General features: G+C 38.2%; 1 protein-coding gene across 5 annotated transcripts in view; it reads left to right on the forward strand.

Moving 5' to 3' along the window:
- The window catches only part of adcy2a (adenylate cyclase 2a), an 86,114-nt gene that overhangs the window by 11,673 nt on the left and 56,997 nt on the right, over positions 1-17,444 (forward strand). For 4 of the 5 annotated variants that reach the window (XM_044207872.1, XM_044207874.1, XM_044207873.1 and 1 more), the window contains 2 exons: positions 3,097-3,767; positions 12,256-12,453. In XM_044207872.1, the coding sequence (XP_044063807.1) occupies positions 3,222-3,767; positions 12,256-12,453 (744 nt within the window). In that variant the 5' untranslated portion in view covers positions 3,097-3,221. Of the gene's footprint in view, positions 1-3,096; positions 3,768-12,255; positions 12,454-16,685; positions 16,704-17,444 lie in introns of those variants that run through there. The other variant, XM_044207876.1, reaches the window with a different exon arrangement.

A 17,444-nucleotide genomic window follows, 5' to 3' on the forward strand; every position in this document is an offset into this window, starting at 1 on the left:
TCCACATTCCACTATAACACACGTTGCATACTGTCAACATGCTTTAACTTAACATACAGAAATATAGTTAGCCTAAAACTAACATTTGGATGTTTGACTTGACAAAATGCTTGATGCACATGTAGGTATAGTTTCAGGATCCCACAGTTGTCCCATTCTTCCTGCTGATGGCTCACATCTTATTGCCTGTATCCACTTTTTGCTCAGTTATTCAGTTCGGCAGCTTATAAAACATAGTTCTGGGTTCTTTACCCTATTGGTAGTGCATCCCACCACACAGCTTTTGGGCATTTTTCTGTTTGCTAGCAGACGGAAGTGACAAGGAGGCACCTTCGCGCAATATAAAGTCAATGGAGAGCGATGAATTGTTTTCCCTTCCGGATGTGGGCGGGACCGAATTGTGCTCTGTCTCTATACAGTACTCCCACATTATGGCTGGGAAGTTCACAGCACATAGCACTGTGAACTCAGGAGACAAAGATCAAAGGGACTTTGGGAAAGGGAATTTAAATGTGAATTAATTGATATGCCATGTTTAATTAAGAATATAGGAAGAATGTCAAGTTTTATTTAGCCATGCTGACGTTGACACAGGAACAGTAGAAACTGAACCAACAAGAATGGTTTACACAGATCTGCCAGTCCATAAAAGATAACGATGGGATGTCTGGTTTTGTTTAATAGCTAATGAAACCGGAAATGTGAATATTACATAACAAATGAATTGATCATAGCTTCCAATAAGACAAAATGTAAGTTGGAATGCCAAATGTCACAGCCCCTCAGAGTGCATATATGTTTGTGTGCCTGCCTGTCACCCCTCCTCTTTTCATAGACATGCATACAGTGTCCAAAATTAACTTTTTTACTCACCAGCCAAGGTGACTGGCAGATGAAAAAATCCATCTACCAACCATATTTTTACCTGCCAAAATTATAAATTACCTTTTTGTGTCACATATACATTAGTTTCACTACATTTCATTGAGATAATACAGTATTATGTTGAATACAAACTTAAACAAGAAGCCAGAGCAAAATTTGAAGCAAAATTATTTTAATATATTGATCAAAGGTTAATCAGTTCAAGCCTGAATGCAACTCAAGTGACGATCTCAAAATTCTACTGAAGTATTTGCTATTAAATGTACTTAAAGTGGTCATATTATGCTCTTTTTCAGGTTCATAATTTTATTTTAGGGTTGTACCAGAATAGGTTTACATGGTTTAATTTTCAAAAAACACCATATTTTTCTCATACTGCACATTGCTGCAGAACCTCTTTTCACCCTGTGTCTTGAACGCTCCGTTTTAGCTACTGAGTGAGGCATCTCACTTCTTTTCGATCTTTGTTGGGAGTTGCACATGCACAGTACCAAGGTAAATACTACTAGCCAATCAGAAGCAGAGTAGGGCGGGCGGGTCCTGACGAGCAAGGTAGTGCGATCCAAAATGAAGCCGCCTCAGCCGGTTGAGCCGTACAATCCGAACTAGCTTCACAACCGAGACTGGAGCAAAACGTTTCAGAATGGTTAAAAAGTTAATAATTTGTAACTCATAGGTAACGTTTTAACTGTGCACTGTCTCTACATCACAGTAACAACTTTATGCTTATTGACTGCCTGGAGGGTATCTAACGTTATTTTTATTTCAAATTTAGGTGTACTTGTGGAAACTGCTCAATTTGTGCATTATGATGCGTGTTACATAGTGATGTAGATTTGTTACGGGAAGTAAAGGCTGGACTACAATCGAGCTGTTTTCAGGCAGTTCAGGAGCAGTGTTTTCTGTTGGAGAGGGTAACTCCCTTTGGGGTGGACTTTGAGCCTTTTCACTTTGCAAACCTATTATATGCACAAAAAAGATATATAACACAATAAAGGAAAGAAAAAAAGCATAATATGACCACTTTAAGGATCAAACATAAAAGTAATGGGTTAAACACAGGACTTTACCACAGTAGACCGGGATTCATTTCCCATGTGAAGCTAATAGTCAACGTTGATTGTTTTAAGGAAGTAGTTATTCTAACCCAAACAATGATCTTTTCCTAAACCTAACAAAGTAGTTTTGGTGCCTACACAGGGTCCGAAATTAACACCTGCCAAGCGCCAAATGTGGGTAGATTTTCTATTTAGCGAGTAAACCTCAAAACACTGGCAGGTAAATGTTTGTACCAAAATAGTCATGTAATAAAAAACTATGCTGAGCTTCTCTGCTGCGTTTTGGTGTCATTTACGGGCGCACTGCTTCTGTCCTCTGCTGTCTGTGTCGGAGTTCGACACACACACGCACACACTACCATATGTGTTTTTACGCGCGTCTAAACAGTGCCGCGAAACTGACCGTCTTGAGCACTCCTTGTTTCACGGCACTGTTTACCATACAGGACATCAGATACTCTGCTAAACTATCACTTTGCGCCAGTCTGCTCCTGCTGCAACCTGGTATCACGCCAAAGCGTGTAATACACACACAACGGTCCACTGTGGCAGTGTCACATTTTCAACACGGTCTCATTCAGCAGTCAAGTTAGCAATAATAAATATGCAACGTCCGGTTAGACTTTCAACATAAAACTTACTGAGAAACATTTCAGGTGATGGTTCCAGTTCAGCCTAAGATCATTTAATATTCTTAAACTCATGATATGTTGCATTAAATTTTTCATGTGAAAATGTAACTAATTTCCGTTTTCGTTTATATTTTGTGCATCTGCCACCAGTTCACCTTCGACCAGTGAGAACTGTTTCAACAAGTCTGGCATTAAGGCAAATTGCTGTCTGGCTGTATTGAGAGAGCAGGAGAGAGGGAAGGGTATGACTGTAAAACATAAGGCGTGATGGTGTGGGTTATCTCAGTTCTGAAAATCATCATCATCTCCGGGATTGAGATGCAAAATTGAGTTCCAGGATTGAGCTCAAACAGTTTGTTTTTTAAACGTGTTTCGCAGTTTCTCAGTTTAAATTATTACATTGCATTAATACTACATAATGCATACTGCATAAATAGCAGTTTAGTCATTTTTCTCTCTCACTCACTGACTTCTCTCTGCTGCTGCACCTTCTTTTCCTTTCTTCCTCCCCTCCCCCTTAGCCCTCTCTCCCTCCCCTTTCCCTTCACTTCCCTCCCACTTTTCTCTCTCTCTCTAAAGAGCACTCAGTCTCTGCGCTCCCCTTCATTTCCCGTTCCAACATGTTGGCAGGAGGAGAAAGAGGAGGATGCTGCGCTTTACCCTCGGTGCGTTCTTGCCACCTCTCCAGTCAGCGCGCGCTGCCTCTGACTCAGACTCAGCCTCAGCTTTCAGTTGTCTCCGCCTGAAGGACTTCAGAGAGGAGGTGGAGGAGGAACCAAAGAATACGCTGGAGATCAGGAGCTCTCACACCAGGGTCCCCAACAGGAACAACAACAGCAGAAGAACAGAACAGAGCAACTGCTCCTCATCTGTAGTGGAAACTACTAATACCTCAGCAGTGACCACCTCCTCTACCTCCTCTACTTTCCCTCCCTCCTCTTCCTCCTTCTCAGCTCCAAGATCCATGTGGCAAGAGGCAATAAGAAGGAAGCGGTATCTCCTGGACCGGGCAGGGGAGTCTGGTGAAGGGGATAGAGGAGGAGGAGGTCAGGAAAAGAGGAACAGGTCCCCAGATTGGCTGTATGAGTCCTACTACTGTATGAGCCAGCAGCATCCTCTAATTGTGTTTCTGCTGCTCATAGTGATGGGAGCCTGCCTGGCTCTGCTGACTGTGTTCTTTGCTTCAGGACTGGTAAGCTGCTTATTCACAACATGCAGAAACACACACACACAAATTAATTATGCAAATAAAAAAAATAAAAAACAAACATCCAGGACCATCCAAACATATGAATGGCATTATATTCCAGCATGATATGTTGCATATCCCTGTGTGTGGGCTGTAAATTACAATAACAGTATGTGCAGGAAATTCATATCAAGTGAAAGATCAGTAAACAGTGTGAACAGATACATCTAGGCACATGTGGTGCACACACACATAGTCTCGCATTTTCTATAAGAATGCACAGAAATAAGGTCACACAAACTGGCTTGCAAGTCGTGCTCACAAACTTGCATATGTGCTCACACACACAAAATCTGCTGGCTTGTCAAACACAATACATAAGCTCCCCTCTCATAGACTCACAAACATACAAATGTGCACACATGGAAGCATGCTTGTGCAACAAATATACTACACCTATACTACACTCGCAGCATGCGGTCCTCATTGCAGCACTAATGTGAAGAGAAGGGTGAGATAAAAGTGAGGGGGGAATAAGGGGCTTAGTTATTATCTGAGCTCATGGTTGACTGAACTATAGAAAGGAAATCGGTTTCCCTCTGTCAGTATTTTGACAGGGTTATCTTCGCTCAAAAAACTTGAAAAATTCAATGCAGTGAAGGCAAGGCACTAAAAGACATTCTGAACAAAAAAAGCAAAACATTATTTATAAGTGCACATTTTGACTGGCTGTGTTTAACTCTAAAGTTTTTAGAACATAATGATATATTAACACAATTTAATGATTGATTTTCGAAAATATACTAACATAACCTTATTATACCTTTTTTATATATATACATTTTTGTATTAGCAGAGTGCCTCTCCCATTCTCTGTCTCTCCTGAGTCTGCTATTAAGAAGGGATTAGTCTAAAACTCATTGAAAGAGACAGAGTGAGACAGAGAGGGCACTCACACACACACACACACACACACACATATCACCCTTTCATCACGAAATTCACCAGAACACCATTAATCAATGGGAACACTTATGCATTGTAACTAAACATACAAAACTAAATGAAAACAGAATTAAAAGTTTTGCATGCTAAAGTTGTTTTCATGCACCGTAACAAACAGATGCTGTTGTCAGTAACATGAGTGGTTGGAGAGCCAGCCGTTGTATTTCAATGCAATAAAGACAATCAATCAAGAGTCACTTATGTCCAATTAGTCAACAAATTAAATCCCTTATCTAAATGATTAGAAGAGACAGAGACAACAATCTTTTAATGAATCATATTTAATCTGGCAACTTTTCTGATAGTTGATTGCATTTTAATAGCCTCCTACACACTGCTGTAATTGTCAAATAGTGATTTTCTTATGGTCTTGCACATGGGGAGATATTTAAGTGGTTAATAATCATTCATCATTCTTTTGATTCATTACCTTAGCCACAACTGGTGTTTGTTCCGATGAATTGATCATTTTGCTTTGGATTTATTATTTGATCCAGCTGGCAGTATTTGTGTTTTAAGTGTGACAGTATAAGTTAACCAGCAGTTAAATCATTGTAATTGCAAGTATTAATGTAGAGTTAGAAACATGGTTCCTCCAGAACTGAAAAGAAGGCCTTTGAAATCCCCAGTTTTGAGGAAAATATTTCCCTACAACCAGACACTAAGACTATGATTCTGCACGTTCTGGTAGCAATGTTTTTATGGGCTCACAGCAAATAAGCATCTCAGTAAGTGCCTTTTCCTGTCAGGCCACTGCATCTGTCCTTTATCCTCCTTTCTTTATACTCTATCCTTGTGCTGGATAGGCATGACTTTTGCTACTCCCTTGTTTGTTTTCCTCCATCATCCCCTATTTCTCTACATTCTCATGTCTGTGTCATCTCTCACCTCATCATATTGCTATCTCTCTCTTTTATTTGTATTCTATCATCCCTTCATCCTGCTGGCTGGCTGACCTAAATCCTGTGCTGTTTTAGAGCTCTGCTCTGGGCGAGACAAACTCTCTGTGGCTCTCTGCAGCCACACATATCCTCTCCTGTCCCAGTGCATTGACCGTGTGCATGAGAAAGACACAGAAGGAAGGTGGGGGTGGGTGGCTAAACAAGGAGAAAGAGAGAGATGAAGAGGAGGAGGACAAATGCAAAGAAAAGAATCATGAGATAGACTGGCATAAAAACATTTAGATGGTTAGGTCACTTCTGATGGAATGAAAAAGAATTTGTTTTACACATTATTCCCTTTTAATATAACAGCATGCAGTTAGGTCCTTTTTAGTGAACAAGAGTCAGCAAATTACAAGCCCTGATGTTAAACTAAATAAAAAGTTGGAATCAGCATTCACCCAATGACAATACGACACAAGACTATTTGGGGTTGAATTCTAATTGAAGTTTCATTGGTAGATAACAGTGTATTTCACAGATTTCCTTGCCTACACAGCCAAATGTGCCAGTGAGGATGTGACGCATCTGCCTACATACCCATATCCTGACCCTTTTCCATCCCCCGTCAAACTACTGGAAAAGCGATAATGGGATGAAGCCTAGCAAAGGCAGGCAGCGCAATCAAGTCATTTCACTATCCTCCTACATTGACCTTGAACAAACTCCTGAAATTTTTATTAGAACTTTCAGATCTAAGTGTGTTTCAGAAAGGCAGCAGCAAATCCATTATGGATGCGGCTTCAACTTTGCCGCTGGTTAACACTGGGGGCTTTTTAGGGTGTTTTCTCAGTATAAAGATTTTTTTCACTTTTACAGTTATGTACTGAAAAAAGGAGATCCCTGGCTTGTACATTCAGCCATTTTGAAATAATTTTAACCTTAGGTGTTTGACCATACTATCTTAGAGTATGGTCAAAGACCATGCCAATAAAGATGTGGATTTAGAATAGTTTATTGCATATTATGGTTGGAGAGCCAAAATTATGTAGGAATGATGGATTAAGGGTCCAGAGGGAGGGATGAAGGGATGAGAGGAAGAAGGGTGAGGGGAGAAATCAAGGTAGTGGACAGATGGATGGAGGAGTATGGTGATGGACCAGTTTCAGCTGGTGTTGGTAAGACAGGAGGACCAGAGGAGTCGAGACTCTGAGTGGGGGAGCTGTCTCTTCATGTACTCTGATTTGGACAGAGCCCCAGTGGTTCCTGTATTCAAACAAAAGAGAAAAAAGGGGGTGTTTTGGGGAGAGAGCTGTGAAAACCCCATTGTTGTTGTTGTTGTTGTTGTTGTTGTTATTATAATAATAATTATATTAAAACTGAGTCAAAGTGGAAGGGAGCAGATAAGTAGCCTACTTTTTGTGCGGAAATGTATATGTTTGAGGCATGGTCTTTGTTCCGGAACCTAGTTATAAAACTTAATTTATACTTATCTGGGTACAAACAATAGTACCATTCTATTGAGCCATGTATATTATGTATTTTAAAATATACTACAAAAAGAAAAGATACTATATGTAGAGTCCCAAATGTGACAGGCTTCTCTAATAGGGTATCTGATTTGTCTAAAGTATAATTGAATACATAAATAAATGAGTTAAATCATGTAAATATAATGTGTCTTTTACTTTCATTTTACCTTCCTATTTTCACCTTTTTTCCACCTACTCACTTTTTCTGCTTTCTCGGTCTTAGTCCTATCCCCACCACAATGTAACTCTGGAGATGTCCAGTTTAATTATGACATTTATTTTTATTTATTTGGATCCCTATTAGCCACTACCAAGGTAGCAACTACTTTTCCTGGGGTTCACTCAAGTAAACAGTACATCATAATGTAACACAACCACACAAAAAAATGTATCAATAATAATAAAACTACTAATCACGATAATAACAACAATGACAAAAAGTACCCACATTATATCAAAATAGTAAAAAAAAAAATTATACAGCTCAAAAATTATTATAATACCACTAAAAACAGTGTATATAATGACTGAGAAAATAAATGAAACATGACCAAGAAAGTTCCTCATTGACGATCATATAGTCAGATATTATGTAACATAACGTCCTATTTGGAAAGGAGCTGGTGTTCTGTGCCATTAGGTATTTCTTTAAAGTTTTTTTAAAAAGTTTTACTTATTAAATGTGTAATGTAACGGTATGTTGCCTTGCATTCATTTTTGAGACAGGAAGTGAAAAATAACCTCTTGATGCATGCTTAGTATAAGTTATGGCCAGGCTCCAAAATAACACCCGCCAAGTGCCAAATGTGGGTACATTTTGGGTTTGGCGGAAAAATAAAGTGGGGTCATTGGCCAGGTGGCCGGTAAATAATTTAGAATCACAGAGTAGGGCCAGGTGTTTTTTATGTGTACTGGCTGAGACTATTGTGACCTCCACTACAGAACCTATCGTGAGGTCAGCAAATCAAATCAAAGCAGCTTAATTCTCTAATCGTGACTCCGAGGAACGCTATATTTCATATCAGCTGCCGTCAAGTATAGATATCAGAACACTGGCTAACTGTAGCCTGCAACATTAACATGACAAAGAGCATGGCCAGAGCTACGTACTGACACTCGCCCACGGACACACACACACTGGCGAGCCTCTCAGCCTCTCTGAGCCATTAGCTCAGCTAAATCACAGGTACCACACAAAAACTTTTACAAAGGGCCATGAATGTGCTTCTAGTGACTGTCAAAGTGCCAGCGGACTCTGTTTCCAGCACGGACACGGAGGGTCTGACAGCAGCTGCTCATGGCTGGTTAGCTCTGACTACCAGCTCTATATGGCTGCTCCTGCTACACTGAGCAGTGGTCAGTCTGTCAGTGGTCAGTGTCTCCTTAGCTCCTGCGTCACACACTACGTAGTGATGGTAGTGAGCAGGGTTTTAAGAACAGGAGTGACAAATACATGTCTGATGATGAATTGTCTCTTTTTAAAGTGATGCTAAAGATGAGTTTGCATACTAAAAACGTGAGGTAATTATTTTTAGTCAAATAATGCATGATGCAGTTTATGGCCGGTAAAAAATATTTTTGGCTGGTAAATTTTCTCAGCTTACCTGCCATTGGCAGAAGTTAATTTTGGACCATTTTGGTTATGGCCATTACTACTATATGAAAATTGATGGTACAGGATATATGGGATTTTAAACAATGAAATATTTATAATAAAACAGAGCAGACTTCCTTTCCCTCACCAATGACCAACCTAAGGTGAATGTATGTGCATTCTGATGACATTACCTCTTCGGGTTCTCTTCAGTTCAGAGCGAGTCATACAGCTCTATTCTGGACTAACTTTAGTTTTACCAAATCTTTATTTGATGCACTTGACCGCACTACTGGGTAGTAATCCAAATGAGTAAGAACCAGCATTTGAACAATGTGAGAAATGCATTGTTATGGTAAATATTTTGCACATATCTTAATAACTGCCAGACTTCTCATCATAGCTGCAACTGTTTTTTCAATCTGCTTTGACCACTTCAATCTGCTGTCTTATAATACTCCAAGGAGTTTGGTTTCATCTACCTGTTCCACAGGCACTCCCTGTACAGACAAGTTTGACAACAAACTGTGGCTTATGTTTAAGTCTGAAATTTGATCCAAATACAATACTTTTTGTTTTTATAGATTAAGAACTAACTTGTTACTCCGTGCCCTCATTACAACTGATTGTAATTCCATATCCAAAGCACTAGACAATTCCCCAGTTGATACTGCTGGTGAATATAGTGTTGTATCATTTACATACATAACTGCTCTTGCTTGATTTAGAACAAGAGGAAGATCATTGGTGAAGATAGAGAATAGTAATGACCCCAAACACCTTCCTTATGGTACACCACATTGTAACTCTTTCACATTTGAAAAACTAATACATATTGCTTTCTATTAGACAGATAACTGTTAAACCAACATATAGTGTGAGGTGCAAACATTTTAGCTTATCTAACAGCAATTTATGGTCCTATACATCAAAAGCTGAACTAAAATCTACTAACACTGCTCCTACTAAGTTGTTTTTTATTGTCACTATATTTAGGGCTGTGTTAATGCTCTTCCAGTTGAGTGCCCTTCGCGATAGGCATGCTGAAAGTCAGTAGTTAAATTATTTTCTTTAAAAAAACACTATTTGTTCACAAACCATCTTTTCCAGCAGTTTGCTAAGAATTGGTATCAGACTGATTGGCTGACTGTTTTTACCACTAAATCCCTCTGCTGCATTTTTTTTGTAGAGGAATGACCTTTGCCTCTTTTCATGCTGAGGGGAAGACACTATTTTCTATGCTGGTGTTAAAGATGTGGCAAACAGGTCCAGCCAAACAGCTGGCCACCAATTTCAAGAGCTTTCCATCTAGGTTATCCATTCCTCCTGGTTTATCAGTGTTTATAATTGATAATTGTTGTTCCACTTGTTTTATATTTACTTTATTTAATTCAAATTTCAAAGAGGAATCTGGCTAGGTTTACTTCCCATTATTTCATTTAGGGTGCCCCTCAGTTTTTTCCCATCATATTTACACTCAATTATTCACTCATTTACTGTCCTGTTTGCAATACCCTTTGCCACATCTCTATCAACCATAACGCTTCACAGGTCATTATCAATCCATGGTGCCCTGACATTTTTTACAGTATGTTTTTTGAGGTTAAGTTTGTCTACTACAGGGTAAAATATATTTTCAAAAGCCTTAATGGCATCATCAAGGTGATTGTCCATGTATACATCAGACCAGCATAAATTATTTACATCAGTACAAACGATTCCTGACAGAATCTTGTTGGTTGATTAATGACTTGTGTTAAATAACATGCAGTAGTTACATTAAGAACTTTACTCTTTAGTGGACAGTCCTGCGACATCCAATTTATGTTCAGGCCACCCATTAGATGCATTTCATTTCCCGTGTCACAGATACGGTCAATCATGTTGCACAATTCACTCAGATACAGGCTGTTTGCACATGGTTGCCTGTAACAGCATCCAGCCAATAGTGGTTTGACATGTGGTAAGTGAACCTGTAACCACAAGGCCTCCACACCTACAGGCATGAAGTCTTGTCTCATCTTTGCCGGAATATAACTGAATGTATATGGCAACCCCTCCCCATGCAAGTTCCTAACTTTCTTATAAACATTGTAACCCTGTATATTCACTGCATCATCTGAGAATGTGTAATCAAGATGGGTTTCTGTGACGGCTAAAATATAGATATTATTTGTAATCAATACATCTGTTATTTCGGCAAGTTTGTTCCTGAGACTGCAAACTATAGAAGCGTATACAGGACTATAATGTAAACTTGAAAATGTAATTCCACAATAACATTATAATTTTCCACATATGTATGTTTTATTTGAGTAAAAATGAAAACGAAAATGGAATAATCCAATTTTCATTTTCACATACTTGTATGGGCATTCTATGACTATTATATAAAGAAAATGGAAAAGCTGTTTGACATTTCATTTTCAAAGACTTAACCTGCTGTAGAGTGGACAATATTCAAATGCAATAAACAAAACAGCGAGGGCGAGTCTCACAGATTACTGTACAAAAACACCCAACTTTTATAACTTTTATTAACTGTTGTTGCACCTGCATTGGCCTTAGAAGTAGTTGGCTTTAGAATCCAGGACCAGAAGAGATTCAGTCAGTTTGCATATGTCATTTGTATTTGAATTACATCCAGCTGAGAGTTTGCTATAGTTAGCTTTCAATTCATCCACCTACTTCTGAGTGAACTGGAGACTTGTTTTCAAATCGTGTACCTCCATGAGCTCATTCACCCCTTTTATTAGTGGTAGTCATGAACATTTGTGTAAAATTTGTATAACTGTTTTCTTGTTGCAGCATTAGTTCAATATCTAGGAGCTGTGCAACATTGTAATCTGTAGGCTCAAGTGAATACCTTGTTCATAGAGATAATTATACATGCATGCATGTCTTTTGAAAGCATTATTTTATTGCATATAAAGCTGAAAGATTTGATCCGGGTAATTCAGAAGGCATATTTTTAAGCATTTATTTATTTACCATTTTGTTTTCCCCCTTTTTGTCCAATTTCTTGTGGCTCAAACAGAAAAGTAAAGCTACTGAAGGACATACAGAGCAACAGGACATTTATTTAATCTTATAACTGACTCCTTTCTCAGATTACATCTAGCAAGAGGGTCATCTTAGTAGTGACACCATGTTGTGTTTAAAAAAAACTAGAATCAGAGGAGAATCTGTTTTTTTCTATATTTACTGCTTTTGAGTCGGAGAGGGAAGACGGAGCTAGAGGAGTGGCTTTTTATAACAGTTTGGTTGTTTCATGCCCCCTCGAGAAGTCTCTGTCTTCTAGATTTGCTTATTTTCTTTATTTATCTCAGGCAAACCTAGTTTTCTCTCTAATCATTCTTCCTTTCTCTGATAAATTATCTAATTATCTAAATCTGTTCCCTTCTCTCTTAAATTGTCCGTCCCCATGTCTCACTGTCTATTTTTTATGCTCTTATTGTTTTTATCCTGTCTTTTTTCAGAACATTGAGGACCATGTGGCCTTTGTAATCACCGTGCCCACAGCATTGGCTATCTTCCTGGCTGTGTTTGTACTTGTCTGCATTGAGTCCATCTTCAAGAAGCTTCTACGTGTTTTCTCCCTGGTCATCTGGGCCTGCTTGGTTGCCATGGGTTACCTTTTTATGTTTTCTGGCGGGATAATTTGTCCATGGGATCAGGTAAGACACAGATGTATTCTGTCATAAATGTTTTTGTTGCAGAGGAACATGTGGTTCATTCTGTGATTTATTTGATGTGTTTCTCCTGTTTTATAGGGTAGTTTCAGGAGAGATTTAGTGGCTTAAGGAAAAGCTAATACAACAGATTGTAAATGACAACTTTGAATATACAGTACATTGACATTGACAATGACTCCTAAGAAGGAGTGAACAATGCATTTATTTGCTCTTGAAAATAAATGCTTTATAGTATCTCAACAAACTGAACATGGGTCAAATGTAAGCATGTAAACACTAAGGGATAAGATAGAAATCTGGGCCAGTGGATTTTGGATGTTGCTGATGCATGTTTCTCCTTTATTGCCTTTTTTCTGGTAAACTCAGCTGACTTTTCCTGTGGTGAATGACAACATCTGTGGGACTTTTGTTGGCTTTAGCAGTGAAAATTTTGTGAAAGTTAACCAGATAGCCCCATCCATATGCATACCTTGATCATTTTCAAGGAGTGTCAGTGGAAATATTTATTTTTTCACAATTTTTACAAATATGACACTTGTCCAAAAACATTTCCCCCGATTGCCAGAAAACAGCATGATATCTGGTAGCAAGAGCAGCTAGAGATTTGACTTGCCTTTCATTCACTCGTTTTCTGTTCTGCTTGAGTTGGCTTGTACCTAATACCTAAACATATGCAGCTGCTCTCCTGACTAAATTAGGTTTTTAAGTCTATGATGAGAGGATGGAGTCTAAATTCTCTCCTGTCTGTGGAGTGGAGTTATAACAAACATAATGTGGATAAATGTGAAACAAGACTTAGGGATTCAGATGGCCTGGAAAAAAACCTTAAGCTTTTATTTAATCTCTTGTGATATCTGACCTACATTCTATAACAGGGTGTCTTTTAAGTTTTGGCTTTTATCACGCACAAGCTCGAGTGCTTCCTGACATTTCTTCTTTTTTTTTTTCTTCTGCCTCAATGAGTGTTAGTAAATACAAACAGAAGTTATTCTTCTTAAAAAAAGATATATTAATAGGATAAAAACTGCATTATTGAAGTCTGGCCTTCTGTTACTTAAAAAGAAAAGTATACTTGTTGAACTGTAAAACATCACGGTTATGTATTATGTGTCAGACCTCTTGACTTGACTTCAAATCCACAGCTACAGCTGATCCTGTCCAGTAAAACTCATTAAATGACATATTCTTCACCAATATTAATAATTTTTTATCTAAGAATAATTGTTTGTTCGTCATACAATCCGGCCTGCCTTAACTGTCACAGGCATATAAAATAATATTGTCCTAAATAGGTTAAAGTGTCCCTGACTCTCCTAGACCCTAACCAAGTTTCATTTCATTTACTGTGTTTTATTTAGCACTTTCCTCAAAATTTTATGAAATTAGTTAATCAAATAAATACAATCCATAAATCATAAAATCCCAATATTGAAAACAAATGAGAAAAACAGAAACTAAGCTGATATAGACGCTGATAAACTAACCAGTGGTTGGTCATTAAAAAAATGTTAATATTGAAATGTTTGCTGTTAGCAAATGTTAGCTTCCGTTGGTTTGTGTTCATTTGTTTGAGAGAGAGAGAGAGCGGTGGTCGAGTGACCTCGAGAGTGAATGAGTGAATGAATGAATGTTCAAAAGCACAAATTAACACGCCCACCCCCCCACACACTGCCGCACAACCCTGCGGCTAAGCGCCGCAACGCCTGATTTGGACTGAATATGGCCTTACAGTACTTTTTGCTGCATTTTTATACTTCAGATAGGGATGAAATGATGGTAGATAGAGGGGGAAAAGACAGGATGACAAACTGTATGTCAAAGGTCATGAATGTTGTGATGGCAGTGAGTCACCACAGAACCTTCCATATTATTATAAAAAAAAAAGACATGCCTCTGCGCCGGCGATAGCAGTGGCCTGAGGCATTATGTTTTCGGGTTGTCCATCCCATTCTCGTGAACACAATATCTCAGGAACGCCTTGAGGAAAGCTCTTCAAATTTGGCACAACCGTCCACTTGGACTCAAGGATGAACTGATCTAGAATTTGGTTGTCCAAGGTCAAGGTCACTGTGACCTCACCTAACTAGTTTTTGGCCATAACTCAAAAATTGATACGGTAATTATTACAAAATTTCACACAGATCAAAGCCAAAGGTCAACTTTGCTGTGACATCATAATGTCCTGGAAAAACATTATTCAACACCATAACTCGGGAACAGAAGGGGAGATTGTGACCATATTTCACAGTTGGTCAGACACTGAATAGGTGACACTTTTGACTTGTGATCCTGTGAGTGAGTTTCACCTACAGTTCATAGAGAGGCTTTGCATCTAAAAATGCCAGGAGAAAACAAAAGCACCACATTTTGTGTAGCTATACTCTATAAGAATCCATCTTTACATAGTAATCAGTTATACCTGTGTACCTGTTAAGCCAATACATCTATCATAATCTTTCATTAATCATTTCAACAATGTATATTCACTGGAATCATACATATGTATCATCAATATAGTGATAACTTATACATTTAGCCAAAAATACATTTTATACTTTTTATTCAATTCCTTCCAATTATTCACTACATATATTATATTAGTCTGGACAGACATGGGTGTAAATTGCAACTTGACTGGTTGGCAGAGGCATACAACAGCAGGGCAGTAAATCTAGTTTTTTTTCATGCTTGCTGCTAGAACTGCTGCATTGAAAGTACAAAATATGACTCGATGGCTACCATAGCATGTACAACATACATACATAGTCAACATAAATGCATGTATGCAGCCACTTGGAATATTACTGTTTGATTAGAAAGCCACAAACACATAATATATCAGAGTCAGATGTGTTGTGTGAAACTGTTGTAAATCAACTTGTGTAAATCAATACATATTTTTTGTCCATGAATTTATCAAGCTTCTTAGGGCACTACTGCAGACTTGCTGACTTTGTCCTATGTGGCCCTCTCAATACCATGCAGCAGCATATCATTTAGACTGCATAAAAAATGCTGTTGATCTGACATGCCCATAAGGTTTGTATGAACTATTTTTGTTGCGTGTGCAGTAGCAAAGGAGATTGGACTTATTGTATAAATAAAGCATAAATAAATAATTTTTCATCTATGTACAGTATATTAGAAATGACAGATGGTCATATAGTTACAGCAAGCAAATATATAATTTATTGTTAAAAAAAATACCAGCCTTCTTTTAACACAGAAATGTTTCAGAGTATTCCTTGCCCCTTGGACTAACAATACTTTCCAAGAGCTGTATGCTATATACCTATATGCTATGTATATTACATTCTGTAGCAACATTACATCTGCAGTTAAATGTGGCAAGATGAACAAACAGTATAATTTGAAAGTTGTACCCATTCAACAGTAATGGTAAGACAGCTGTCCAGTGTGGCCTCATCTATCACAAAAAGGTAGCTAAAGATGCACTGATTCACATGCCACTCCATTCATTCCTTTCTTCTGCTTACAAAAAATGTCAGGCCATTATGCCATTACTGCTCTCTGACTGCTTCATTGTAGTCATGTTAATTAACACTTATCTGAAGAGGCATTATTGTTGACTGTCACTGCACTGTATTTTTAAGGGATTGCTGCCATATTATAGATTACGGAAATGACTCATTAGAGTTCTCACATTGCTCCACCTTAGTATACAGTATATTTAGTATACTTTATTGTAGAAAAGGTTTCAGTCGTAGTCATCTGGACACTGTTTTCAGAATCAAGACGTTTCGGCTCCCATCCGGAAGTCATTCTCAATTGTGAAAAAATTGGACGGGAACTGGAAATTTAAACTACTCTGAGTTACATAAGCCCTGCCCTCAGGAAGGAATCTGCCTGAGTATCTGTAAATAGCTAGTTTCACCTGAAACTGACCTAATAGTTTCAGGTGAAACTAGCTATTTACAGAACTAGCTATTTACAGATACTCAGGCAGATTCCTTCCTGAGGGGAGGGCTTATGTAACTCAGAGTAGTTTAAATTTCCAGTTCCCGTCCAATTTTTTCACAATTGAGAATGACTTCCGGATGGGAGCCGAAACGTCTTGATTCTGAAAACAGTGTCCAGATGACTACGACTGAAACCTTTTCTACGATAGAACACTCCTGGACGAATGAGGGACTACACCGTAGTATACTTTATTATTTAAATGTATCCCCGGGGAGAACAGAGAACCTACATCAGGTATCAGTGAAATTAATGTGAGTCACATCTCCTCTTCTTCTTTTTGGGTTTTGGGCTGTTGTTCAGACAAATTTGTGATGGGCATTTTTCACAATGTTTACATTTAATAGACCAAACAATTAATTGATTGATTGTGAAAATAATCTGCAGGTTAATCGATAATGAAAATAATTGTTAGTTGCCATTCAGGTCCACGTAAATGCAGGGCTTCAGACTAACTTTTTCCACTAGTAGCACTGGTGTTCCCTACTGAAAATTTTAGGAGCACCAGCACAAAATTTAGGAGCACCACTTAAATCGACATGCAACGCAACACATTCATATTTTTTTCCATCTTAACTGTATTACTGATAAATGCTTTGGTAATAAATAGACAATTTACAGAAATAACAATGTGCTGTACTGCTGTAATTTAGGAGCACCACTTCTCAACCGAACTGAGAGCAGTACATACAATACATGGCGTTCCTTTCTTTGCAATAGCCTATCTAATATTGCCCCTGTCGATACACCACTAGCCCACGCCACAGTTTATGTAAATAAGATTACAGAACAATATTTATAACAATAACTTTAGTAAAATAGATGTAAACTACAACAAGGGGAACGTGTTGGTCTTAGGAGGAGGCTGGCTAGAAGAAGCTAAATCTACTGTCTATTGCAGATGCACTCTTCACAACCTGGATAAGTAACTAGTATGAAGTATAAAAATACAACATTAAATAAAAAGTATAATGTTCATATAATAGTATAATGTT

Source organism: Siniperca chuatsi, linkage group LG9, assembly GCF_020085105.1.
Source record: "Siniperca chuatsi isolate FFG_IHB_CAS linkage group LG9, ASM2008510v1, whole genome shotgun sequence".
NCBI lineage: Eukaryota > Metazoa > Chordata > Actinopteri > Centrarchiformes > Sinipercidae > Siniperca > Siniperca chuatsi.